Source organism: Dryas octopetala, chromosome 1 (genome assembly GCF_963921425.1).
Source record: "Dryas octopetala chromosome 1, drDryOcto1.1, whole genome shotgun sequence".
Taxonomy (NCBI): domain Eukaryota; kingdom Viridiplantae; phylum Streptophyta; class Magnoliopsida; order Rosales; family Rosaceae; genus Dryas; species Dryas octopetala.
In genome coordinates, this window is record NC_141366.1 from 10,146,032 (window position 1) to 10,172,380 (window position 26,349).

Sequence of the window (26,349 nt, forward strand, 5' to 3'; positions counted from 1 at the left end):
TATTAAGGTAATGCCCTAACATTTTTTCATTTTTCATAGCTTTTTGATGATGAACTCGTTGACTGTTAGTTAACAAAGGCCAGATAGGTTTGGAAAGGCCTACCAAAGAAATGAAGGGCCAGATCATTGTTTGTACCTAATATTCATCTTTAATCCAATGGCTATGGACAAAGAAGTTTGGTTGACATTTGACAAGCCTATATAAATAAAGATAAGCAATATTGGGAGGCCATTAGCTCAACAAGTGAAGATCAAGCAGAGAATATGGAGAGGGAGATGGAATTTTGGGAAGGTTGTGGCATGGGTGAGTAGGGAAGATGACAATTTGCTAATTACTGTTTCTGAGTGGTTAGAGCTTAGAAAGTAAAACGATGTTATCTTACCTATTCCACCCATGCCCTAGGTTTCCTGTTATTCCTCCCTCTCCTCACTTCTCTCCATTACTCATCTAAACAATATAGCTAGGTTTGTTTGTATGTTAAGAAATTTGTTTATCTCTTGATTTAATTTTCTTTAGTGTCCATTTATGTATTTTTGTTTGTGTGTTGAATATGTTTCCAAGCTTTTTCATGGATGGTTTAGTTTGTTTTATTTTTTATTTTTCTGGGTACGTAAGAGGGTTGGTTTAACTTTTTGGATGCTTTATAATTTAGATTTTATATTCACCAATAATGCTTGGTTCTAGGTTGGGGCTAAATATCTTTAGCAAATGTAAATTGCCTGAAAATTAGCTGATTTTATGAGTTCTATGGATCTTTGTTAACTGGTTGCAGCTAGCTGATCTGATCATATTCATATGGCAGGAAAATATAAAGCAACCAATTAAGCACACTTGTTACACTAGAAGTGTCATTACAACAATCATTCTTTTACTGGGAAATTGAACTGACAAATGAATCCAGGGTTGAATGCAAAAGTAGCCAAAAATTAGTTTCTAATAGTGCTTCACTGCAAGAGGACTCTTTACATAGTGATTGCCATCTGACCATATCAACTCTCCAAATACATACCCTTGAGGCTTATCCTTTACCTTAGCTTTAAATATAACCTTAAACTTTTTCACTTCACAAATTCTCTCAAATTTCAAGCTTCTAGGTTTAACCAAAACTTCTACTTCTGGCGGTGCCTTGACGTGCACTTTGTATGTGCCGGGAGAACCAACATTTGTAACTTTTCTAGTAATGGTCACTGAGTCTGCACTCAGATTAGGAACTGCAATTGAAGGGTAGTTGAAGTCTGCTAGGCTGAATGACTTGGGACATTTATAAGGTGAGTTGGAGAAAGATTTGATCATGGTTTCGTTGTATCCGCGAGCACATAAGAAGTTCAAGTAATCAAGTGTGGTTATGTTATAAATCAATCCTGGGTCCATTGCTTTATTTGGTTGAATGTGTCCTGAGCCATAAGCAAATGGTGTGGCCTTCATATAAGATGAATCAAGCATTGGTTTCATGCTGTCATCCTGTGTTGTAGCTGCATATATAAGAAAATTGACTAAGTGAGTGATACTATTACAGATTTGTATTTCATTAATATCTAAGGAAAGTGTTATGCATTTCATTTAATACCAAATATGACCTATTACCAAAAAGAAAAATTGGTCAATGGAAACAACTGAGGGAAAATGTTATGCACCAGTGGTCATGATTGCAGATTTAATAGCTGCTGGACTCCAATCTGGGTGGAGTGTCCTGAGAAGCCCTGCAATTCCAGATACATGAGGGCATGCCATTGAAGTGCCAGTTTGCACATTAAAAGGAACCCGGCGAGTATCAGATACTTGAAAAGTTGGTCCTGCTGCTTCAGTATATGCAGCAATTATGCTCACCCCTGGTGCAATGATATCAGGCTGAAATATGTAATGGAAACTTTCATGTAACATCGTCTGTAATGGTAAACTTAAGAAAAAAAAACAAAAAAATAAGAGAAAAAAACCATCAATTTGAATTAGAAAAGATACAAATTGAAGATTGACCTTAAAGATTGCCTCCACCAGGAGGTTAGGCCCCCTAGATGAAAATTGAGCCACAAATGGAGCTGGCTTTGTTCCCAATTCAGTCTGTACTGGAGTCAGATAAGCCATAGGAGTTCTGTTAAAAATATAGTTATACTATGTGTTAGTTATTAAGATATCCCTTTTCATATAAACAAAGTTGATATAGAAATTAGTAAGTGAGAGAGTTAAAGACTTGGTAGATTTGATGTAATCAAAGACAAATTTTCCGTCAGTGTAGTTGACATGTGAAGTAAGGAGCACATGAGGATCGGCGACGACATCATTTCCACTTTGCTCATCATTAACCAGGATCATCCCGACAGCACCTGCCATATCAGCTTCCTGGCTCTTCTCAGTTCTTGCATTATCATTAAATTCTCGAAGGCAAACCAAGATCTTTCCATTCACCTTCCTAGGATCGAGGGTTCCAGTCTTGCAAGATACACTGTGAATAGAAAAATGAAGCTACTTACACATTGTTAGGGTCATACAAATTTCTGAAATTAATAGATCTTACGCTTCTCTGGTGGATGCAGTGGCGTCTTTTGCATCTGCAGCGCTGATCAACGGGTAGAAATTTTCGGATGGCAAGCCTTTACCTGAAAAGCTTGCACCCTGGCACAGTGAAAATGTAAACTAGTTAGTGCAATTCATCATGTCTAGTAAAGCAATTGTCCAAAGAGAAATATAAAACATCAAACAGGCTTGTTGGTATTGGCAACCATTTCACAAATGGACATCCTAGTTTGGCTATATTGGCTTGACCTCCCTCATACATACAAGCCATGTGGTGCCAAACGTACAATACCTTCAAATGCTTCTTGTTTCCAAGAAAAACATAACTTGTGAACTCTCGATCAATCGCGCCAGCCCCAACTGTTACTAACCAGGGTGACACATTTAATACTGTCCCAGGATTTGGTCCGGAATTCCCAGCAGCACTAACCACAACAATGCCATTTTTAACGGCATGGAAGGCCCCTATTGAAATTGCATTGTTAAAAAATTCCTCTGTTCCTCCACCAAGAGACACAGAGATTACATCAACACCATCACTTATTGCAGCATCAAAGGCAGCTAAGACGTCTGCCTCAAAGCACTGGACACCTTCAAATGGTGGCCAGCATACCTTATACGCAGCAACGCGGGCCAGAGGTGACCCGCCCTTGGCAGTTCCATTGCCATTGCCAAAAACACTTACTCCGGGAACAAAGTTACCAGCAGCCGTGGATAGGGTATGGGTTCCATGGCCATCGTGGTCACGAACAGTGAAAAAGGTGGAGTTGAGAGGGCCAGCATACATAGCAAGACCATTGTTAAAGTACCTTGTTCCAATCAGCTTTCTGCATTAAAATGTGCCCCGTCATATATGAGAGAGATACTCATACAAGCTTACTTAAGCTTGATTTAAACATTCTTCCAAGTTTATTATTTAAATTTTAAATTCACAAAAACTGGGTTAGATATGCAAATTATGCACAGAAAGCCTCCTAAGGAAGGCTTACAAATCATTCATAGTAAATTTGATTACCATTCTCAAAAAATAAATAAAGTATGTGAAGCAATTAAATGCTGTTATTAAGAAGGATCATAGAATCTCTTCAGCAAAAAACAGATAGTGACTTTGTGCCAAATAGAAACAAGAGTAGGTGGTGACTGACTGACTGCTGTTATTAGGGAAAAATAATAATATGTGGGGAAAACCGAAAATCCAATAATGTCAAAATCCTTTGTATTTTGCATCTACTTTATTGAAAAGTAGCTCAAGATGCTCTCAATCATGGCCTTCTAACCAATGATTGATGAACCCCTGCATTTATGTAACCGAGTTGGATCATTATTGCTTCAATAAAGACACAATTAAGTACCATGTGGTGGGATTTGACTTCAAAGAAATGTCCATCACCAAGAATAATATTTTGATCTCAGTCAAAAATTCTAACTAGTTTTCCATTTTTTTTTTTAATTTTCTGTCCCTATCACCCAAAAATTAAATCAGTGGTTGAGAGATTGGACCTGTTGCAACGAACTCGCTCTGTGTCATGCTGACAAATTCCACGCCACTTGGAAGGGACGGGTCCCAACCCTTCATCACTAAAGCCCTTCGATTCTGGCCAAACACCTATCACACCCCATCACAGGGAAAAGAGACAATGCTTAAAAATGTCAAACATATAGTATTAGGGTAATTCTCGCATGCATAATCGGGTCATCCACACCTCGTACAAACGAGATCCTATACGAGAATCCTTTATGCCAATCCTATACAAGAAATTTTTTATACTTAAAGGATTCTCATATAGGATCATGGATTCCGTATAGAATACTGTCCAAACAAGCTAACTTCATGTGTAGGATTGACAATGATTCTCTAATCCACCCGAACCAGGTGTGGATGCAAAAATGCTGTATAGTATTATGCTTCCATCACAAAGTTTATCATCTAGTCCTCTTACGGTCCATTTTTAAAGAATAATACAAGTCTTAGTAGAATAATCTAAATTATCAACTTCTAGGTTTAACGAACTGTCAAAATTCGGACTTTAAGTAAAATAATTCAGCATCTTTATTCATCTTAATATTTATCCTATTTATAAGACAACAATCTTCATAAGTACAAAAAAAAAAAAAAAAACTAATTAATAATAATAGGAAAAATAGTAAATTTATCCTAATTAGACTAGCCTACGAAAACATAGAATAAGAAAATTACACAATAAGGAAAGTAAATTAGAAATATGACTCCTAAATTACAACTCACGCCTACAGAAACCAATTGTCAGAAATAATGTGACAGTATTTACAGGTTTCATAATACTTGAAGAAAAGAAAAAAGTAATTAATTGATGTCATAGAGAACATACCAGTATCGATGTTTGCAATTATTGTATCTTCACCAAACCTTGCCTTCTTCCAAATGGAGTCTGAAGGAATTAGTCCATTTCTCTCTAATCCAAGAAAATTCCATGAACTGGTTGTTTGCAGTTTTCTTCCCTTGTTTAAGAAAACTGATACCACATTTGGATGCTCTGCATCCTCACAAATACATTGCAATTTAATAAATATGGTCCTGATTATATGCATTCAGGTTGAACCAGGAGGAAAAACAAGTTTAAGAGAAAAAAAGAGAAATATATAAGTGAAATTTGTTACTAATTAAATTACCAGCAATGTCTGCAGCTTCTTCCTCTTCAAGAAGTGCAGCAAAACCATTAATATGTCTCGTATAGGAGTAGAAAATCACATCTTTGGCAGTCTTATTGCTGTGAATGAAGTTCAAACATCAACTTATATGAAAATGACCAGAGGTTCAAATCACAAATATCACTGCAGCTTCTATACCTTCTCAAGAAAGACCCCAGAAAATTGTAATGGAATTTTCTTGCACAATCGAGATCAGCCGATGATGGTTCTGGGCCATGTGAATGTGCTCCTAAGTACACTATATATGACTGCAGTACCATTCAAAAATACATACAAATGTAATCATTATGTTCAAGAAAATTGTGTAAATGTAGCAACAGATTAAAAGAAGTGTATGCTTGCCTTTTTGGTTGAAAGGGCAGGTGTCTGCAACAGGGAGAACAAAAGAACTGGTAGGAGTAAGGGAGGAAGAGTTGAAAGCACCATTGCTTTGGTTAGTTTGTGCTCTAAAGTTGGCTAAAAAGCTGGTTTAAGTGTATTTCTCTGTATGCCAAATTGTTGGCATATCCATAAAATTTATGGCATTGATAACTAGAAAAGTAGATTCCAAAATAAAAAAAATTCTATTACGCACATAAGGCATCTTTTAAATGATGGTTGACTACTATTAATATTCTTTCTCACTTTCTTTTTTTGTAGCATCTTTCAAAAGATGGTAGCCATTGTAAGTTTCGCTCATTTAGAACTTTATAAAAGCATATGCTACTATGGCCGCATGTTTTCAAGTCTTTGTCCTTCTTTTTGTTTGTTGGGGTAGCATGTTGTAGCACACCATTAGCTCACGTCATGAAAAAGTTTAAATAAATCATTGTGTAAAACCAGACAATGTAATCCTTTAAATCAATTACCAGTTATCATTAGCATACTGAGTATCTTGTTTGAGGGTACAAACAAGAGAAAGAAAACATGTCTCAAATGATAATTAACCAAATACCATCAATTCCTTCATTCAATTTTTCTACATCTAATTAATCTCTAATTCTGCTTATTTTGAAGGCTCTAGCCAATTATGAACATGAATTGATTGACTACTTTGTGTCATTTCTAGTGGTGCATCACAACAATAGGACTCCTGACAATGTGTTTCCCATCTGACCATTTCAACTCTCCAAATACATAGTCTTTGGGACCCTCAACCTTAGCCTTCAAAGTAACCCTGAACTTCATCTCTTCACCAATGGTCTTGAATTGCAAGCTTCTAGGCTTAACCGAAACAGAAACTCCAGCTGGAGGCTTAACTTGCACTGTGTATGTGCCAGGAGAACCAACATTCTTGACTCTTCTAGTTATGGTGACCGACCTGACATGGAGATCGGGAACTGTAATTGAAGGATAGTTAAAATCAGCCAGAGTAAATGCCTTGGAGCATTTGTGTGGCTTATTAGAAAATAATTTGAGCTGCAACTCGTTGTAGCCACGAGCACATAAGAAATTCAAGTAATCATCAGTAGTTAAGTCATAAACAAGTCCAGGATCCATTGCACGGTTTGGTTGAACATATCCTGCACCATAAGCAAATGGTGTTGCTGGGACCTTGGTTGAGTCCAGCATTGCCTTCATGTTGTTATCTCGTTTTCTTGCTGCAAACAAAGCAGAAAAATGAAAATTAGGAATTCAAGAGCAACTGTGACATATTTCTGCAAAAGTGAACATTCTAGTTATCTCAAAAAAAAAAAAAAAAAATTTGTACCGGTGGTCATGATTGCAGATTTAATAGCAGCAGGGCTCCATGACGGGTGAAGTGTTTTCAGAAGACCAACGATTCCAGATACATGAGGGCATGACATTGAAGTTCCAGATTGTGCATTAAAAGGTATCCGACGCTTATCAAAATCCAGATCAGATGGCCCTTTTGCTTCGGCAAAAGCAGCAATTATACTCACTCCTGGTGCTGTGATATCAGGCTGATGTAAAAAACCAGAATAAGTTCCAATAACTAATCTCAACAGATATTACACACAAAAGAAGTTAACAAAGAATATCCAAGATACCTTAAGGATTGATGGCTCAATGGTGTTAGGTCCCCTAGATGAGAATGCAGCCATAAATGGAGCTGGCTTTGTTCCTAGTTCAGTCTTGATAGGAGTTATGTAAGCCATAGGGGTCCTGACGAACACAAATTTGGCTTAAATGAGAGGCCAGAAAATTAATCATGAACTTTTCTGGTTCAAAAACATAACGTGAAAGATCTAAACAAGTACTTGGTAGACTTGATGTAGGCAAAGACAGATTCTCCATCAGTATAATTGACATGTGAAGCGGGGAGCAAGTGAGCCTCAGCCACAATTTCATTCCCACTTTGCTTATCATTAACCAAAATCATTCCAACAGAGCCTGCAACAACAGCATGCTGACCCTTCTCTGCTCTTGCATTCTTCCCTCGAAGGCAGACCAAAATTTTCCCCTTCACCTTCTTCCGGTCGAGGGTTCCAGCCTTACAGAGCTGACTGCAGGGATTAATAAGTAATGGTCATTGGTCAAGTATTGTAAATTATGCAGAATCAGTAAAAAAAAAAAATTGAAGGTACTCACGCATCTGAAACAGATGCATTAGCAGCTTTAGCATCTGCTGCACTTATCAATGGATAGAACTTCTTAAATGGCAATGTTCCAGAGGAAAGACTTGCTCCCTGGCATTAAACATTGGAGGATCATTAGAACAACTGTTAACATCAACTGTCATGCACATTACGATTTACGACAATGACAAGGATAGGACTATTCAGCAGCACAACCGTTAATTAACACATCAACTGTCACATTATGGCATTCAAATTAAGAAACAAATAGTGATGGCATCAATAGGAACACCTTGAGATGCTTCTTGTTGCCAAGAGCAACATAACTGGAGAATTGGCGATCAATTGTGCTAGCTCCAACTGTGAACATCCATGGTGACACATTTGAAACTGTACCCGGAATAGGCCCTGAATTGCCAGCTGAGCTGACCACAACAATGCCATTCTTAACTGCATGGAAGGCCCCTATTGAAATCCCATCATCCAAAAATTCCGAAGCATCACCGCCCAGAGACACTGAAAGCACATCAACACCATCACTGATTGCAGCATCAAAGGCGGCCATGATGTCTGCATCAAAGCAAGAGTTGTCATTGATTGGCGGCCAACATACTTTGTAAGCAGCCACACGAGCCTTCGGCGATCCACCCTTTGCAGTGCCATTGCCATTACCCAAAACACTTGCTCCCGGAACGAAATTGCCACCAGCTGTTGAAAGGGTGTGTGTACCATGGCCCTCGTGGTCACGTGCCGTGGGGCGGATGGACTTGGGGACAGTGGAGGAGTTAAGAGTGGCTGCAAATGCGGCATAACCTTTGTTAAAGTACCTTGCTCCGATTAGCTTCCTGCATAAGGGAAAATGGTAATTGCATTGTCATTATCAGCAAAACGTGTATTTAGCTAGCAAGCAAAGTTTCTTTAACTGGAAAACATAGCCATGTGAATGATATTAAACAAATAAGCAATGTACAATGCACCCTATTTTATGAAAATTGGAGAGCCTTGAATTTCTGCCCCCAAAACTAAGTTAACACAAACATAAGTTATACAACTTATACGTGAAAGCGAGATATTCATGCACATCCGTACAAATGTGATAAATAAATAATAATTACAAATGTTTGTATATTAGATGGGCACTCCAAAATGTCCCTGTGTGACACAGACATGGCTAGCATAGTCGGTGATACGTCTGCATGTGATGAAAATGTGCAACATAAACCATGATCAGGTTGACTTTGAGAGATTTAGTGGAGGGTGTTCAGTCCCAGCATGGTAAGGACCAAACAAATCCCCTCAATGTGGATAAATAAAGAGGAAACCATTTTGGTTGTCCTCCAAATTAACTTTTCTATTTTGGATGAGTCCCAAAGCATATTCTTCCCATCCCATAATTCGTAAATTGCAAAAGTATACCATACTATATACAGAGGTGGGAGACAACTTTTAGGGAACTTTATACTTGGGACCCCCCCCCTCTTTCATTTCAAACTTTATCATAAAGTTAGGTTGTTAGATCATACATGTAACCAACAGGTCCCAATGCAAACTAATACTTTCAAAAGTCAATTATCCATGGGTACAATACAATCATCTCCCACAAACCCTAAGATCAAATACAAAGTCAGAAACTCAAACTCGCAGATCTCTATCTCCAATCAGTTGAATGATTTGAGTGCTATATAAGAAACCCAACAAAGCTTAGCCAAAGGCAAGCCACTTTAGCATTAGTTTATCCACTATGTCAAAGCATGGTGTAGCTAGCTAGGCTATTAAGTACTTATGAGCAAAACAGGCCCTCCACAAACATATATAGTACCATGGAATTTAGGCATTAGAGAAAAACAGCAAGAGGTACTGGGAAAAGAGAATGGACCTGTTGCAACGGACTCTGTCTTTGGTGTCAAGCTGACAGATTCCACGCCACTTGGATGGGATAGGTCCCATCCCTTCATCACTAAAGCTCTTTGATTCAGGCCAAACACCTACCACAAAGGCACAAACCCATTAAAGAAAAGAAGGCAGCCAAAGGAAATTGTCAAAACATGATGGACAATCAACAGTGTGTGACACACAAATTAATATACTATGCATAATGGAAGCAAAAGCATATATGTATAGTCCAGATCTATTTTTCATTGACCCATTGTTCAATTGTTTATATAAAGATAAACTATATTGGAAACACACAAGAAATTTATGTATGGAGCAGAAATTACAAGCAGTACGTTCTGTTCACTAAACTGCATTCTCATAGTAGTTAATTTCGAAAAATTAAGATAAATTGCAGTTAAGTAAAACAAAAAATGCACTAACATGGCTGGTTGACAATCCATAGTGCCTGAATTCTGTAAAATATGATAGTGGGTGGATCAAACATTCAAAATCATTATGCAAAATGCCATAATGGGTTGGTAGCGTTTCAAGATTAGGAAATGTTTTATTTAAACTTATATCATATATCACTTCAGTCATTTTATCGGATATGAAAACGCTGATCTAATTTGGTTAGGTCAAAGCATCATCATTATATAAAACGAAGCAGCATTCTCATAGTCAACTTCAAGTTTTAATTAGAAGAAATTAGATATGCTAAAAACGTGTACGCAACAAATCAAGTTTTAAAAACTCATGCAACATTCAATGGTTTAGACAGTTACTAAGAAAAGCACAGAGTGTAACCGATCATACCATCCAAGCAGTTCAATATAACTTGACATATATACCAAAAATTATAAAATTAAATAAAATTACCAGTATCAAGGTTTCCAATAATTGTATTTGAACCAAACTGTGCCTTCTTCCAAATCGAGCCGGGTCGAATTGCTCCATTTTCTTCCAATCCAAGAAAATCCCATGAACGAGTTGTATGTAATTTTCTTCCTTTGTTTGGAAACACAGATACAACATTTGGGTTCTCTGCAATTGCAGATGATAGCCATTATCAGAAAAAGAAAACATAGGAAAACAGAGAAAACAGAGCAAACTGTAAATCTAATAGAACTTCTAAAACTGATTTCCAAAGCATTAAAAAATTGATACACTTTCCAGAAAACACATTGAGTTCAAATTCTTACTTGCAATCTCAGCAGCTTCTTCGTCATCCAAAATTGCGGCAAAGCCATTGATATTTCTGGTATAGGAGTAAAATATTGCTTCCTTGGCCTTCTCATTGCTGTTCAAGAAATTGAGACAAAAAAATTTGAACAAGTTAGAAATGAAAATTTTAAATTAAAAAAAAAAAAAAACAACGAAGCCTGCACAGAAGTTATGTATAATTCCATACCTTCCCAAGAATGTTCCTAACAAATTATAATGAGAATTAGTCACACTATCTAGATCAATTGATGAAAGGTCCGCACCATGGGCATGCGTTCCTAAGTACACTATGTAAGACTGAAACAAAGAATAATTTCAAGGCCATTAGTAGAATTCATTAGAATGAAACTTCTACAACTATACTAGAAGAACAAAGACTCATAATCATTTAAAGGGCAAAAAAACAAAAATGCAATGCATGCATGCCTTTTTAGCAGCATGGGTTGGTATCTGAAGCAGAGAGAAAAGAAGAACTGAGAGAAAAAAAGGAGGGAGAACTGAGTGCCCCATTGTGTTCCTTTGAATGTTCTCTGTTGCTCAAGTTGGTTTCCTGGAGAGAAGTGCAAAGGGTCTCTGTTTTCCCCTGTTTTTAAAGCTCTGCTTTTGCCTGTTTTTGGAAGCAAAATTTCTTTCCTTTTACATTAATAACGGAAAGTGTTTCCATTTTGGAGTATTTTAGAGAAAATAATAATTATATAATTTTATAGTTTATGGAAACATATATTTATTTATTTGGGTACATTCTGATTAGTGGATATATATGGTTGGGAATGAAGATTTTGGCAGTCATTTAGTATCAAAATCAGTGGCTTCAAAATGGGAATTTGAGAAACATATTCTCATGTTTTCCAAAAATTATGGTCTCCATCTGTCAAATTTTAACCGAAGTCATCAGTGGGGGATTGTTTTTCCTTTTGTTTGGGGAATATCAGATATCTGATTGGCCAAATTTTTTGGCAATAAAAAATAATTTATCGCATAGGATAGGACCCAAAAAATTAGCACAAACATTGAATACGGAGGAATCATATCAACCAAAATTAGCACAAGCATTGATCACATAGGATTGGATCTTCTATAGTGCTATGGTCACGTCTCTCATCTGAGAGAAAAAAAAATATTGAAATCCAAGTTATAATCTCACTTGTTTTTTTTTTTTTTTGGCCAAAAAAAAAAATCTCACTTGTTTTTGTAGATGGGCCAAACTTGCATTTAGGCCCATGCAAGCCTGCAACTAGGTTTGCCTAAATAGATAAAAATGTCCTCTGCCTTCTCATCTAGGGAAAAAATTGCCATGCAGTTTTTAGACAACCAAATTATATGATTGCTGCATGACAGCATGGGCTACTCAACGCTCCTCTTGACCATTGATTTTATTTTATTTTATATTTTTTGGGTCTTAGATTGAGTTTTCAGTATTATTCATTTAAAAAAAGGTTGTATATTACATATGTTAGTGTGGGTTAGACTAGCCTTTATTAACCTTTTTACTCTAACATGCATAACTTGAAGCCTCCCCCAAAAAGAGAATAAGACATTGATTTGCACATACGGCTAAAGAGTCTTATTTTATTAGGGTATAAACGTATCTTTTTCAAAAAAGTCTTGCTAGTTTGCACGCTTATTTAATTTGTTTAACCGTGTCTCATTTATTTAAATTTGAGTTCAATCTTAAATAACGGATTTGCAATTTCGGTAATGCTAGTGCATGATCGAAACCGTTCATTTTTTAGATTACTTATTATAGATCATTTCTGTAAAAAATCAAGTCAATCGGAAATCGTTTGGTTATATAACTATTGTTGATTAAATAGAAAAAATCAACGGTTTGGTCAAAAAATCACTCTTATAATTGAAAACCATCAATTTTTTTACAGAGATAATCTTTAATTGGTTATCTAAAAAGTGAACGGTTCCGATCATGCACCGGTATTGTCGAAATCGAAATTTAAAGGGATGAGGTGACCTTGGAATACCCCATAGGAGTGACCTAAATATTTTCCAATAAGAAAATAAAGTTTCGTGCAACTATCTCTCTAAATAATTTGGGCTGCAATGCTTAAGGAGAGCTCCTTTATTAGGTTTTGACTGGCCCTATGGGTACATATGTTTGTAGAATTCAAAGTCCATATTTGTTGTAGAGTAATTTATATTTATACTCTCTAAAGTTAATCGTTTTCTCACATATATCTTTTGAAGTTTAAAAAATTACACATACACCTTCTGAGATTTTAAAATTGTTGCATATAATTTTCTGCAATAGTTGTCCAACATAGTCACGTTTAGATTGACTAATATCGGAGCCGTTGTTGTTCATATTGCGAAAATTAAAACCTTAAACCTAGGGAACATGGCCCATCTTGTGTTGTTAGTGGTGCATATTTATAGAGTTAGAATCCTGAAAAACTCAAATTTGGCCTTCAAGTAATCCTCATCTCTTTGGGAATCCCATTGTGATAACTCTGTAGATTTTATCTTGATTTTTCTTAATTCTCGAGTATCAAATGAAGTATAATACAATTATGACGACATATATCTAAACTATTATGATAATATCACAGTTATAATTATTTAATCATCTTCATTTCCTTGATATTTTCCCAAAATCCGATCAAATTTTCATCCAAATCGTAGGAGTTAAAAAATGGTTTTGGAGGGGCAAAACCATATCTTTATTATTTGTTAGCTCTACGTTTGGATTTTCTTGAGAATTACATGATAGGTAACTGGGTTATATTACTGAATAACAAATGCTTGACTTTGTTGCCATTGAATATCAATTAGTGCAAATGTGCAATACTCTACAGACTTGGTTGAATATCAATGAGTGCAAGTGGACAAGTTGCACTTTATTTTAATATGCATGAAATCATTGTTTTAGCTTCCAATTCAATTTTTCCAGAAAAGATGAAAAATATGGCATGGAAATTAACTTATAGACTTATAAACTCACTTGGCCTGGGTTACCTAGAAAAATGAAAAGAACTCAATATCAGTACCCACTAGCCTGCTTGACATGATTCAATGGGGAAGGCTTCAGAAACTGACTTTATATTGGATGAGGAGTTGAGGACCTAAGGTGCTGTTAATTGTTGTTAAATGTAAGTATCAAATTGATCAAATAAAATCCTCATAAACTCTGAAACCAAAATATGAAATCATTCAACTATCATTTTTTAATTCAAGAATATGTGTTTCTGTAAACAAGGATGACAACATCTATGTCATGAGAACCAATATTATATGTACATGAAGATATTGACAAATTCTCTCTTGACTAAAGAATCATCATGGCAACAAATCCTACACACTAGTACACTACTAACAATCCATATTCATGGACATAATAGGATACAGTAGAACGAACCACACTTATGATTCCATTCTTTTGTTTTTGTAGGCTTCAGAAACCCTTCCAGGCATTAAGAATTTCATGGAAGATTTCTGCTATCAAGTCCCTGTCTGCATATTGCAAGAATACATTGAAATCATCTCGGATATCATACATCTTACCGAACTTCACAAGATACCGCATGCAGCTGGTTTTCAGTCTCGGCAATTGATATAGAGATGCATTTTGAAGCCTTTCAAGTACATTCTTTGTATCAATATCTTCCAAAAGACTCTCATGACATGCTTCTTTCAGGTCAGAGATGTCATACTTATCAGCAGCACGGAGAAGTGCCAGCCTGTGGGCCAGAAACTCTTCGTGTCCGATGTTCCCATAAACGTAATTCAGAAAAGCCTGGCAAGCATCAATTGACATGTCACATATGTCTATGGTAGACAGTTCCTTCTCTTTAAGGTCATGTGAAAACATGCTCCGGAAAACAGGTGATCTTGCAGCAAGAATTGCACGATGGGCTCCAACGCTCCCATCAGACGCGTTAATTATGATGTCTGTGTGGATGCCTTCTGTCAACATTCGACCAAGGGACGCAAGAGCGGTTGCATTTGATCGTTTTGGTGTCACTCCTTCAGCCCAGATGGAGCAAGGTTCTCCACCCTATACATGTAACAATGCAAAATTAGCATTGTTAAATTAGGAATGGTAAAGTCAGCACACTCTTGTTTATTAGACTTTTGTTGACCCTGATCTCAGTTTCATCAGAACAATGTGATACATAGCTAAATTTATAGTTACTAGTTCTTATGATCAGATACTTACGTCTGGAGATGCAGTCTTCAAATCAAGGAACTCAACGTCAATGATGAATTTTCCTGTTAAGGGAACCTCAATTGCCCAAACAAAATCATCATTGCTCTTGATCTTTCTGTTTGTTATTTCTACATAGACGTAACAAACATAGCCTCAGTTAATAGTGCAAAAGGAAAAAACAAACATAAAAGGAAAAATTGGTATGATTAAAAAAACATGGAGAAGTGAATTCTTTCTGTAAGGCACAAAAGCATTATCAAAATTTAGGGGTTACCTGGATGAGTTAAGGCCTTGCGATCACCCACAGAACAGACCACTCGAATGATAAAAGATGCAATCGGCGGATTATCTCTTGTTAAATTCGATATCTCTGGGTACAATTTAACAAACAACACCCTGTTCTTCTCTACAGATAAGTGCCTACATTTCAAACCCCAAACAGAAAGTGAAAGAGGAAAAGGTTATAATTCACTCCAACCCAGAAAATATATAAAGCAAAAACAGAGAAATTTTCCCAGCTACCAATCAGAGGGTTAGAAATTTAATCCCACATTTCATAACAAGTAATGGATAAATTTGAAATTTCTTTCCATGATGAACATAAATGATTGAAATTTAAATGGTTAATCCTAAATCAATACTAATCTTGCATGGCTTAGTGGCATTCAACCTTGATGATCATCAATTTGGACAGAGCAAGAATCTTGGTGAAAAATACAAAAATAAAAAATAAAAACGATTATTGAGAGCAGGGTTTTGTGACTGACCAATTCCACTTGCCAATCTTGAAAGGATCGGACTTTCGGTAGGTGCAGGAAGCCAAGTTGTCGATCCTCCATTGGGCAAGACGCGACGTCGTTTCGACTCTGTAAGCTGAATCGCTCATCCTAGCAGCAGAGAAAGCCAAGGCCGTCGTGATTTCATGGATGCAGTCGAAGATACCCTCGAACAGAAACTCTCCGGGCTTTCCCAGGTTGACAATTCACACAATGCTCACTTCTCATTAGCATATGCAACTCGGACAGCCTCTCTCTTCTCTCTCTCTCTCTGTTTTCCTCTGTTTTTCCTCTGTGGACTGCTACTAACTCTAGCAGTGTCAAAAATTCAAGAAAAATATAAAGTTTTTCGATATGGGTTTTGATTTTGGTATTTAAATCTCATTGGGTTGCGGTTCTTCCAATGGTTTCGGGCACGCAAGCATTGCTTTGGGCGTTTGTTTACGCCATTGATAATGAAGGTTGTTTTGGCTGAGACTTGGGAGAGGGAGGGAGGGAGAGTGAGAGAGAGAGGGCGAGTGGGGTTGGGGCCTAGGGGTGGTATGGCCGTATGGGAGTGGTTTGTTGGCTTACACACTACTTAAGGAGCAGGATGGGATGAGGGGTATTATGGGGTTTTTACTTATTTAGATGGATTTTGGTTTGTTTCTCATAAATTGTTCATGGCACGGGTTTGTGTAAATGTGAGGGCATGCTTTGAATGGAAAAGACTTTCTCTTCATTATTTGTCTTTGAAGCGAAGTATCAATTCTTTTGACAATATTTGACTTATTTGTTCGGTTGTTCCTTACCCAAAAAAAAAAAAAACTTATTTATTATTTATGTGTAATTTACCAAAGTGTATTTGGAGTAAATTTCCATTGGAATAGCCCAAATTTGGTCAGGCTTGCATGGGGGCCATCTGTTGTAACTTGTAAGATGGCAGCATTTAATATCTAATTATTAAGTGAACATGGTCAATTGAGAAATCATAAAAGCACTAATATGTCCCTAGATATTTCAAACAATTTTAAGTGATAGGATGAGTTTTTCCAATAAAGGGCCGGGTGGTGGTAGTTTAAAAGCAGTAATTCCTAACCACTGGATTGAGCCTATCTTGATTTTCTAGCTAGTAGCAGTTACCCATGTCCTTGGATTGGGAATAGTAATATTTTGGCAGTTTTATTATGGAAGCATATGCAGTCATGAAGATGATAATTTGGCTTTGTGGTGACTTTGAGGTTAAATGATGCTGAAAGATATATGAGAGGTGGTAATCCCCATGAATAATCAATCTCATATAGTCATATCAAAAAGAGAAAAAAGGAAAAGGACATGTAAGCTAATAGCTTACAGCAAATTCAAAGGTATTAATGTGCAAGCTTCAAATGAATGATTTCACACACCATTATGCTATCATATCCACTTAAACAAGATTTCTTAATAAATTTCAGTAAACAATAATTTCTGTAGGGATACCATTAGAATATAGAAAGAGGGAAAAAGCAAATTTTCATGGAGGCATTGATTGGGAAGGATTGGAATCTTGGGTTCATTTGTTTCCTTCTCTTAGATAAATTGGCAAAGAAAATTCTTTGATTGGAGGTCATACAAGTAGACAAGAAAGGTATCTATGTGTGGGACATATCAACCTAGAATCCTTTTAAGCATCCCAGTATTGCAAGTAACATATTGCTCATATATTAATCATCTTTTTTTCTCCTCCCAATTTCCTGTATAAGACACACCATATGCTAGTGGGGCATGGTCAGTTGATGATGATCACAGACACAGCCATAGACAAAGGCAGTAATAAAAAGTGGCCCACTTGTGGGATTTTTTTTTTGTTTAAGTTTTTTGTTTGAGTTGTCTATATATGTAGGACACTCATTTGGGAACATATATAGGGCCTCTCATAAGACATAATTTCCTTTATAGAGCTTGATGATTCTCTCCATCAATAGAAAAAATGAAAACTGATTTTTCCAAGCATAGAAATAACAATTTGATCGCTAAATGTGGTCAGTAATTCAGTATACTGGTTATAAATTAAAATGGACAATAATCGTCTATTGGGTTAAAGTTAATTTTCTAGAATGATGTATAAGTGCAAAGCCCTACCATATATATATATATATATATATATACAAATTAAAAGATGCATTAACTGTATCGTTTTTATCAAACATATGATTGTATTTGATCCTGAGCAATCAATTACTAGATTTTGCTTAGTAAACAATATTGAAACTCCACACTTAATGACTCAAGTAAGAAAATTGCAGACCCTTTTGTGGTGCAACAGATAACTCTGCATCCAATATGATTGCAGAAATCTATGAAAGCTGGAGGTCCAATAAACACAGATTCTATTCATGCTGTGGTCAACAGTTTGCAATCAAGTTAGATATTGTAATAATTAACATCATATAATTTTTTATTTGATAATTTATGTTTCTTCGAAGAGAAATACTGTAATTTATTTGATGAGATCTAGTGACCCTTTTGTCTCGAGTCCATAAATAACTCCAGACATCATTGTGGAGTGTGGCAGTTCCTTATTAATTAGAGTGTCCCAATTAAATAATTCATAATCTTGATTCTTTCTGGCCTGACCGTTGATTATATGTAAATGATCAAACAACAGGCAGCAACTGAAAGAGACCTTTCTTTACAAAATTACAATGGGGAAGGCAATTGGGTCATGGCAGCCCATCAACTTGCATGTCAAAGTTTGAATGGTAGCTGTGAAGCAGATTGTCACAGGGATAGGTGGTAGCAGGTAATGGATATACTAATTATTTGTGATTTATTTATTGGAAATGAAACTTAAATAAATAAAAAAAGAGAAAATAGAAAAAGAGTACTGGAGGAGTGCTGATTCTGTCGGCAAACACTAGTTACACTACCAATGAGTGATGAGGAAAATGGCTGCTTCATGCTTAATTATGCAATTGGCACTAGATAGGGTGACTCACCAAACCCAGTGCATATGGACCAACCAACCATACAACAACCCTTCAGACCAAAAAAAAAAAAAAAACCATACACCAACCCTTCTCCTCAAGTTTTGGTTAATTGTCATATCATAAGACAGGCTCAACTATTTGTCTTTGAGTATAAGGGGTAGTTCGCCCGCGGAGAGGGGAAAGAGGGACTTGAACTTAGAACAGTTTCCAACATTAGAAAGAGAAATTACTAAACTATAAGCTAATTGGTGAGGGAGATGTGCTTTAGTTACTTTTTCCATTTTTTAATTATAGGTGTAAAATTGAAAATCTTAGATTAAGAATTTGGGGATGGGTGTGAGGAGATTATGTTTGGGTGTCCATAATATCACCCAATTTGTTAAGTTTATATTCTTTCGGGCTTTAGACCTTTCTAGATCCGGCATCTTACTTTGAACCCAATTTACATATCATATAAAGTTGGGCCATCCGTTCAATTTGGGCTGTTTTTTTTCAAGTCCCTGTTCTTCAGGCTGTAAATGGGCTGGCCCTTCTTACACTTGTTCCAAAGAGGACTTTTGAGGGCTTCAGAGTGTTGTATATGGTTCATTGGTTCTGAACCATGGCCCTTATAGGTGTGAAATTGTGAATAAAGAAAAGGAAAAACATATGAGCATATATCATAATAAATCTTTGGTAGTGCATAAAATACAATCAACAAAATTTCAGAAACAATCACATAATAGAGCAACGTTACTACATGGAAAAAAACAAACAACCAAACTTTCTCGAAAAAAAAAGAACAAATTTTCAACTGGTGTTCTTGAGGTCCTTTGTAGAAAAGTGAAGTTAACAGTGCTCAATATATCACCAGCGGCCAAGCACGTCATAGTGCGGATAATGAAAATAGCTTGATGTGCATTGAATTGGAACTACCACTGGTTTTGGTTTTTCCTCTTCTTTCTTCACTTCTTCAACACTAAGTATGCTGGCGAAGCCAAGCTTCTTTCTCAATGTCTTGGTCAATTCAACGGAATCAACATTCTCTCCAATCACCTCCATCTGCTCTTTCTCTACGTCTATTGACACTTTGCTCACACCTGCATGATCCATTAATTATATCAACACCAATCCTATGAATGATATTCACTATTGGGTAGTCACCAAATTATTCGATTATTTGATTGATGTATACCTTTGGCGACTGCAGCAATCTTCAAGGCCCTGCTAGCTTCTGCCTTCCTCAGTGTTATTTGTGCATGGAAAAAAGAAATATTTGCATTTTTCAGAGTTGAGTTGCACCTTCATCACTATCTTTTGCTGCATAAATAAGGTCATATCGTAGTACGTTAAAGCCTTTTGTTTCATTTGCCTAAAAACATATATCTGTAAAACTTTCATGAAATGCAGGAGTACTTATATATGATCTAAGAATAAAATTAAATTGAAAGGCTTACCTTCATGTTGGAGAATATGTATATGAAATTGGGTAGTTTTTTTGGGACGAAAGTAAAAACTCTATGAATCTATATGTATATAGAAATGAATGTATCCTTTTGATTTCTAGTAGTACTTGAAGACTTAGAGGTCACTTGCAAAGTAACACTAATTCTATGTTGTATTTATAGGAACCTAGTGATACATAAACATGTAAATTTTTAATAATTAATAATAGGGTCAGCTGCTTGGAAACTGAGATTTCCACACACTGTTCGATCAGTCTGAGTCAACTAGTCAAGCCACGCTCTCGATCAACCTCAAATTTGAAACAATGCTTTCAATTGTCTTACAAATACAAGACAATTCAGATATTAGTTTGGTTAGTCAATAGTCATATATATATATGCATGCCTCGATCCAATTTAGACTCTCTTAAGCGTATACAAGGTGGTGCTTTAAAACTTTTAAGTAAATGGAAGTCTTCCATTTCATTTCGTATAAAAATTTATCAGACAGCTCTTCATAAAACAATCAATAAATTAAGTGGACTTCAAAGTTGTTGTGTGATAGCTTCATTAATATTAACTCAAACCTAGAAGCTAGTTTCGTCACAACGCGCGTACCGGTTAACAATACTACTAAACCATAATAATTGAAGGAACAAAAATAAATTAATTCCATCGATCACATCTATGTCTTCCGTCTTTGTGACTTCGTCAAGGCTAAGGAGTTTCTTCAACGTATGGCTGAGATTCACATTGAATATTACAAAGCCTTCTGTTGTTTGTGATAATACGTGTTTGTGGGAAAAACCACATCGATCCGAATAGCCAATCACAGCTCGACACGTGGCTGGTCAACACCCACCTCGGAGTTGACTTTCTATGGTCAAACTTTGGCCTCCACATCATCACTGGTCAGCATTTCCTCTGCCAGCTCAGACCGAATTTCCACGCCGGGCCCACCATGTTCGGTCCGAGCCGAACCGATGATCTTTCAATGGATCGAGTGTCCATCTCACCACGGTCATTCCGGTTCGGCTCGGCTCGGCACAGGGCACGGTCTCTTTTCGAGTTCTGGCGTCGACCAGTTAGGGCTCGGAAGGACCCCAGTCTACTGGATCGGCTCAGTCTTGAATCCCATGCCCGATCCGATCACACATGGACTTTATGTCTACGCATAAGAACATGTGCTTGTATCGGCTCGGCTCGGCTCTCCGCCGCCATTCCCGGGAAGATCATGCTGGGACGAACCGCCACACTTAAATGCACCTGACACAAATCTTCTGACAGAGGGGATATCAGGCTTGCATTCATGACTACTGGAGCAGTCTGCCTGAACCTTCCAGCCTTGCATTTAATGGAGCATTCAATGCAGCATTGAATGCTGAAGAAGCAGGCAGCTGAGCATGCAACTAGGTCTGACCAGGTGCGTGGGTCTCTGGCAACCATTCATTCACATGCAGGTATCTTACTCATTAAGGTTTCTTTTGCTTATATATATCAAGTCATATGTGCAAAAACGAGGACTACGCATCTACACACAAAACACTTACACAAAATTTCCACTCTCCGAAGAGCATACCCAACTTGCTGAGAATAACCCAGAACATTTGCCTTGTTCTTCCCATTCTCCCAAGTTCTTCCTTTGTTCTTCCTCATCCACCATCAAACACCATCACTGACTTCATCATCGGAGCGTGTTTGGCTGGTACCACACCGGTCCATCTCCCTTGACCTTGTTTCTCTTGCAGGAAGATCTCAACCAGCATCCACTTCATCATCCAGCGAAGCACCTGATCAGCCAGATCAGCTTATCTAAGTTGTTGCATCTACCTTACGAGAATTTGCATCAACAGATTGGCGCCGTCTGTGGGAATTGACTTCAGCCGTTGTGTTCATCACCGCAAGCGCTAAGCTCTTCCTTCACGCGAGTCATCATGACTACCATCTTTCGGGACACCAGCTCTTCCTCAGGAACATCTCAGAATGATGAACAACATCAGCCTGAGACGCCTGAGAAAACGAGGGGAGCACAACTCCCCAGGACATCAAAGTCCAAAGGTCCCTCGAAAATCCGAGCTGCCCATAAACTCCTTAAGGAGAGCCGGCGACATCTAGCCGCAGAGAATGCACTCCTGAAGCAGAATAATGAGCTGCTTGCGAAGCAGGCCGAGCTGGCCGGCGAACTTGCACGCCATCGTGCTCGGCTCGAGAATAGTGGGGGTTCGGGTTTCCAATCGCGCCGAACCCGAACCGAGCAGGAGGTCCTTTCACCATCTCCTTCTCGGCAAAGCACTCCTGCCGAGCCGAACGACCAGACCGATCGGCAGGACTCGGATCACGTCTTCCCGGGCTTCGAGGACATGCCCCCGGCTGAACAGGCCGAGTGCCTGAACGCCCACCGTCTTCTTCAACGAAAACAGGCGGCTTTCGGGAAACGTGTCCCCAGGAATTCGGGCGGAGACCGTGCCGACCCGAATACAAACCGACGACCCCCGGCCCAATCAAGGTTGGGGGCCAACAGTCCAGTCGGTTCGGCTGAAACCAGGGTCCCGATTGGGGATAGGCTCGGCCCCATCATCAGCCAGGATCCTTCCCCATCAGGAGCTCACTCAGGGAGGCGATCGGTGAGCGACCGACTGGGATCGACTATGATCATGTCGGATCGATGACCGGTGAGCGAGAGGATCACTCGCCAGCCGGTGAGTGAGAGACTCGGTAACCAGGCCGAATGCTCGGGGGAAAATGCGGCCGAGCCGACCCCGCCCGACGTGGAAAATCTTGTCCGGACTCTGGTCCAGGACCAAATCCGGAGCGTCCACGATCGGCTCGGCCACGTCGAGGTCTCCAGGGGATACATCGGTAGGGCCGACCACGGAGAGGAACTCCCCCTCCCGTACACCAGCAGAATCCTGGATGCTGAGGTCTCCCGCGACACCAAACCCCCCAAGATGGATCAGTACGATGGGACCAAGGATCCCTACGACCATCTTGACAGCTTCAGATACGCCATGGAGGCCCGCCAGGCATCTGAAGCCACGAAGTGCAGAATCTTCCCTTCGACCTTGAAGGGCTCGGCTCGGGGATGGTTCCGAACTCTCCAACCGAACTCCATCGATTCATTCTCCGACCTCCGAAGGGCCTTCCTGGCGAGATATCGGGTTGTATCCGAACGACTCTACAACTTGAACGATATGTCGCTCGTTAAGCAGCAGGAAGGGGAGAGCCTCAAGGCCTATCTGATCCGCTTCAACATCGAGTATACGAAGTGCGACGATTGCGACGATAGGTCAGCAAAGAATGCCCTCATGCAAGGTCTGCATGCTGGGGGACTCCGCTCCCACCTAATGAGGAATCCTCCCTCCACTTACGATGAGCTTTCTGCCGAAGCCACTAAGTGGGCGCGGGCTGAGGAGTGGGATGCTCAGGTGGAGGCCCTGAATCCCAGGCCGACCTCGGCCAAGAGGAAGGAGGAAGAGGTTGCAAGTCCCAAACCCCAGGTCCAATCCAAGAAGACCAGGACCGAGGAGCCACGCCAACTTCTGGGTAAGGGACCCAAGTTTGTCCAGTACACGGAGTACACTCCCCTCAATGCCGGTCTGGAGACAATCTACTCCAAGGTCAAGGATCAACTCCCAGTTGCAAGGGAGATCAAGGGACCACCCCCAGACAAAATCAAGGAGGGCGTCTTCTGCAAATACCACTCCAATCACGGCCACGTTACGGGTGATTGCTACGCCCTCCGCGACGGGATTGAGACTCTTGCCCGGGCGGGTAAGATCAATCAATTCCTGGCCGGTGGGCCTAGGATACCCAAGGCCGCGCCGAGGAAGCCCACCAACACCATCGAGGTCCAGGATGCTGCCATCGGATCAATCGGCGGGGGACCAACCTTCGTGGGGAGCTCGAACCGATCCCAGAAGGAGTATGTCAGACAGGCGGCTCAAGCTCACGAGTCCCTGTCGATCCAGGCAGGTCAGCCCAGCACTTCCAAAAGACAGCGGAAGGACTGGGCGCCGGTCACCTTTGAGCCGAACGAGGCAAACGAGATCATCTTCCCCCACTATGATCCGGTCGTCATAGTGGCTGAGGTGGCCGGGACAACCATCGCGCGCTCCTTCGTCGATGGAGGGAGCTCAGTCAACATCCTCTACCACTCTGCGTTCGCGCAGATGGGCATCTGCGAGGATAAGTTGGAGACCGATACACCTGCCTTGGTCGGGTTCGGGGGAGAAGTGGTTCAGCCCCTCGGACACATCTACCTTCCCCTTTCGCTCGGGAAGGGACCGATTAAGAAGACCTGCATGACGTACTTCATTGTCGTCAAGCGGCCGTCAGCCTACAACATCATTCTGGGCAGACCGGCTCTGGTCGACCTTGACTGCATCGTCCATTACGCCAACCTCCTCATCAAATGTCCGGTGGGCGACGACTGCATCGTCGTTCAAGGAGACCAGTGCTCGGCTCGGTCATGCTACGCCGCTTCGATCAAGCAGAAGGGTCAGCTGCCGAACTCGCAGGAACTTGACTCCATCGCCGATTCGGGCAGATGGCCGAGGGCGGAGACATTCGACTTCACTTCCGAGCCGAGCTCAGATTCTCGGCCCCTTCCCGCCGAGGCTTGGGAGGAAGTGCCGATCTCGGACGAGACACCGGATCGGCTCGTCCGAGTGGGGACTCAGATCAGCCTCGAGCAGCGCTCCGCCATAATTGACTTCCTCCGTGCCAACGCGGAAGTGTTCGCCTGGTCTTACGATGACATGCCAGGCATATCGTCTGACGTGATCACCCACAGGCTGAACACTGACCCAGGATGCAAACCGGTCCGTCAGAAGAGGAGGTCATACGATCCGGTCCGATACGCCGCCATGGCTGAAGAGGTAACCAAGTTGCAAAACAACGGGTTCATCCGGGAGGTCAACTACCCCGACTGGCTTGCCAACGTGGTCATGGTAAAGAAGAACAATGGGAAGTGGAGGATGTGTGTGGACTTCACCGATCTGAACAGGGCTTGTCCCAAGGATAGCTTTCCCTTGCCCAGAATAGATCAGCTCGTCGATGCAACAGCATGACATCAGCTCCTCAGCTTCATGGACGCCTACTCTGGATACAACCAGATCCTGATGCACAAGTCCGACCAGGAAGGCACATCTTTCATAACGGATCGCGGCATGTACTGTTACAAGGTCATGCCCTTCGGCCTCAAAAACGCCGGAGCCACCTACCAAAGGCTGGTCAACCACATGTTCAGATCCTCCATCGGCAAATCCGTAGAGGTTTACGTAGATGACATGCTGGTCAAAAGCATCAAGGCGGACGATCACGTCAGGGACCTCTCAGACATGTTCGGAGTCCTGAAGGAGTATCAGATGCGGCTGAACCCAGCCAAATGTGTCTTTGGGGTTCGGTCAGGAAAGTTCCTTGGCTACCTGGTCAGCCAACGGGGGATTGAGGCCAACCCGGAGAAGATCCAGGCCTTGATCAACATGAAATCTCCAAGGACACGCAAGGAAATCCAGAGTCTGACTGGAAGAGTCGCCGCCCTGAACCGTTTCATCTCGAAGTCCACTGACCGGTGCCTCCCTTTCTTCAAAGCCTTAAGGGGAGCAGGGAAGAGCATAGAATGGACCCCCCAATGCGAGCAGGCTTTTCAAGATCTGAAAAGGCACATGGGGGAACCTCCCATCTTATCCAAACCAGAAGAAGGTGAAGAACTTTTTCTCTACCTCTCTGTCTCTGACTCGGCTCTCAGCTCAGTTCTAGTGAGAGAGGTCGGCGGTGTACAACACCCCGTCTTCTATACGAGCCGAGCTCTCGCCGATGCCGAGACCAGATATCCAAAGTTCGAGAAGATGGCTCTCGCCCTGGTCAGCTCGGCTCGGAAACTGAGACCCTACTTCCAGGCTCATTCAATCGTTGTCTTGACGGATCAGCCGCTCAGACAAATCCTGGAAAAACCCGAGACTTCGGGTCGGCTCATCAAGTGGTCAATCGAGCTCGGCGAGTTTGACATCATCTACCGTCCCAGGACGGCCATCAAAGGTCAAGCCATGTCGGACTTCATCTGTGAGTCGACCACCTCGACGGAGGATCCACCGCGCACCGACGCTATGCCAGCGGCGTCTGATCCGAACTCAAACGGCGATCACAGCCAGGTTGACCTCCTCACCTGGACCCTCTATGTGGACGGATCTTCCAACACCATGGGAAGTGGAGCCGGGCTTGTT

General features: G+C 40.3%; 4 protein-coding genes across 5 annotated transcripts; all 4 read right to left on the reverse strand.

Moving 5' to 3' along the window:
• Window positions 1–917: 917 nt before the first annotated feature.
• On the reverse strand, window positions 918–5,674 carry LOC147297629 (subtilisin-like protease SBT5.4). The gene is made up of 11 exons (XM_086250118.1): window positions 5,543–5,674; window positions 5,339–5,448; window positions 5,162–5,259; window positions 4,861–5,025; window positions 4,013–4,118; window positions 2,805–3,339; window positions 2,514–2,611; window positions 2,190–2,441; window positions 1,976–2,090; window positions 1,636–1,849; window positions 918–1,473 (listed from the first exon to the last, which is right to left on the reverse strand). The coding sequence occupies exons 1-11, from the start codon at window positions 5,624–5,626 to the stop codon at window positions 935–937; spliced, it is 2,316 nt and encodes a 771-aa protein (XP_086106244.1). The 5' UTR covers window positions 5,627–5,674; the 3' UTR covers window positions 918–934.
• A 477-nt stretch (window positions 5,675–6,151) lies between these two features.
• On the reverse strand, window positions 6,152–11,328 carry LOC147297630 (subtilisin-like protease SBT5.4). The gene is made up of 11 exons (XM_086236651.1): window positions 11,245–11,328; window positions 11,006–11,115; window positions 10,797–10,894; window positions 10,474–10,638; window positions 9,596–9,704; window positions 8,012–8,564; window positions 7,733–7,830; window positions 7,402–7,647; window positions 7,192–7,306; window positions 6,891–7,104; window positions 6,152–6,780 (listed from the first exon to the last, which is right to left on the reverse strand). The coding sequence occupies exons 1-11, from the start codon at window positions 11,326–11,328 to the stop codon at window positions 6,245–6,247; spliced, it is 2,328 nt and encodes a 775-aa protein (XP_086092777.1). The 3' UTR covers window positions 6,152–6,244.
• Window positions 11,329–13,971: 2,643 nt separating this feature from the next.
• LOC147297631 (BTB/POZ domain-containing protein) lies at window positions 13,972–16,290 on the reverse strand. The gene is made up of 4 exons (XM_086255350.1): window positions 15,745–16,290; window positions 15,252–15,397; window positions 14,987–15,105; window positions 13,972–14,824 (listed from the first exon to the last, which is right to left on the reverse strand). The coding sequence occupies exons 1-4, from the start codon at window positions 15,861–15,863 to the stop codon at window positions 14,222–14,224; spliced, it is 987 nt and encodes a 328-aa protein (XP_086111476.1). The 5' UTR covers window positions 15,864–16,290; the 3' UTR covers window positions 13,972–14,221.
• Window positions 16,291–19,332: 3,042 nt separating this feature from the next.
• On the reverse strand, window positions 19,333–20,267 carry LOC147297632 (heavy metal-associated isoprenylated plant protein 47-like). Of its 2 annotated transcripts, none has more exons than XM_086257274.1 (3): window positions 19,956–20,006; window positions 19,876–19,909; window positions 19,333–19,780 (listed from the first exon to the last, which is right to left on the reverse strand). In XM_086257274.1, the coding sequence occupies exons 1-3, from the start codon at window positions 20,004–20,006 to the stop codon at window positions 19,548–19,550; spliced, it is 318 nt and encodes a 105-aa protein (XP_086113400.1). In that variant the 3' UTR covers window positions 19,333–19,547. The 2 variants fall into 2 exon arrangements, 1 of the variants encoding a protein (XP_086113400.1); XR_015124250.1 differs by adding an exon at window positions 20,138–20,267 and having other exon boundaries at window positions 19,769–19,780; window positions 19,876–20,000.
• Window positions 20,268–26,349: the final 6,082 nt, after the last annotated feature.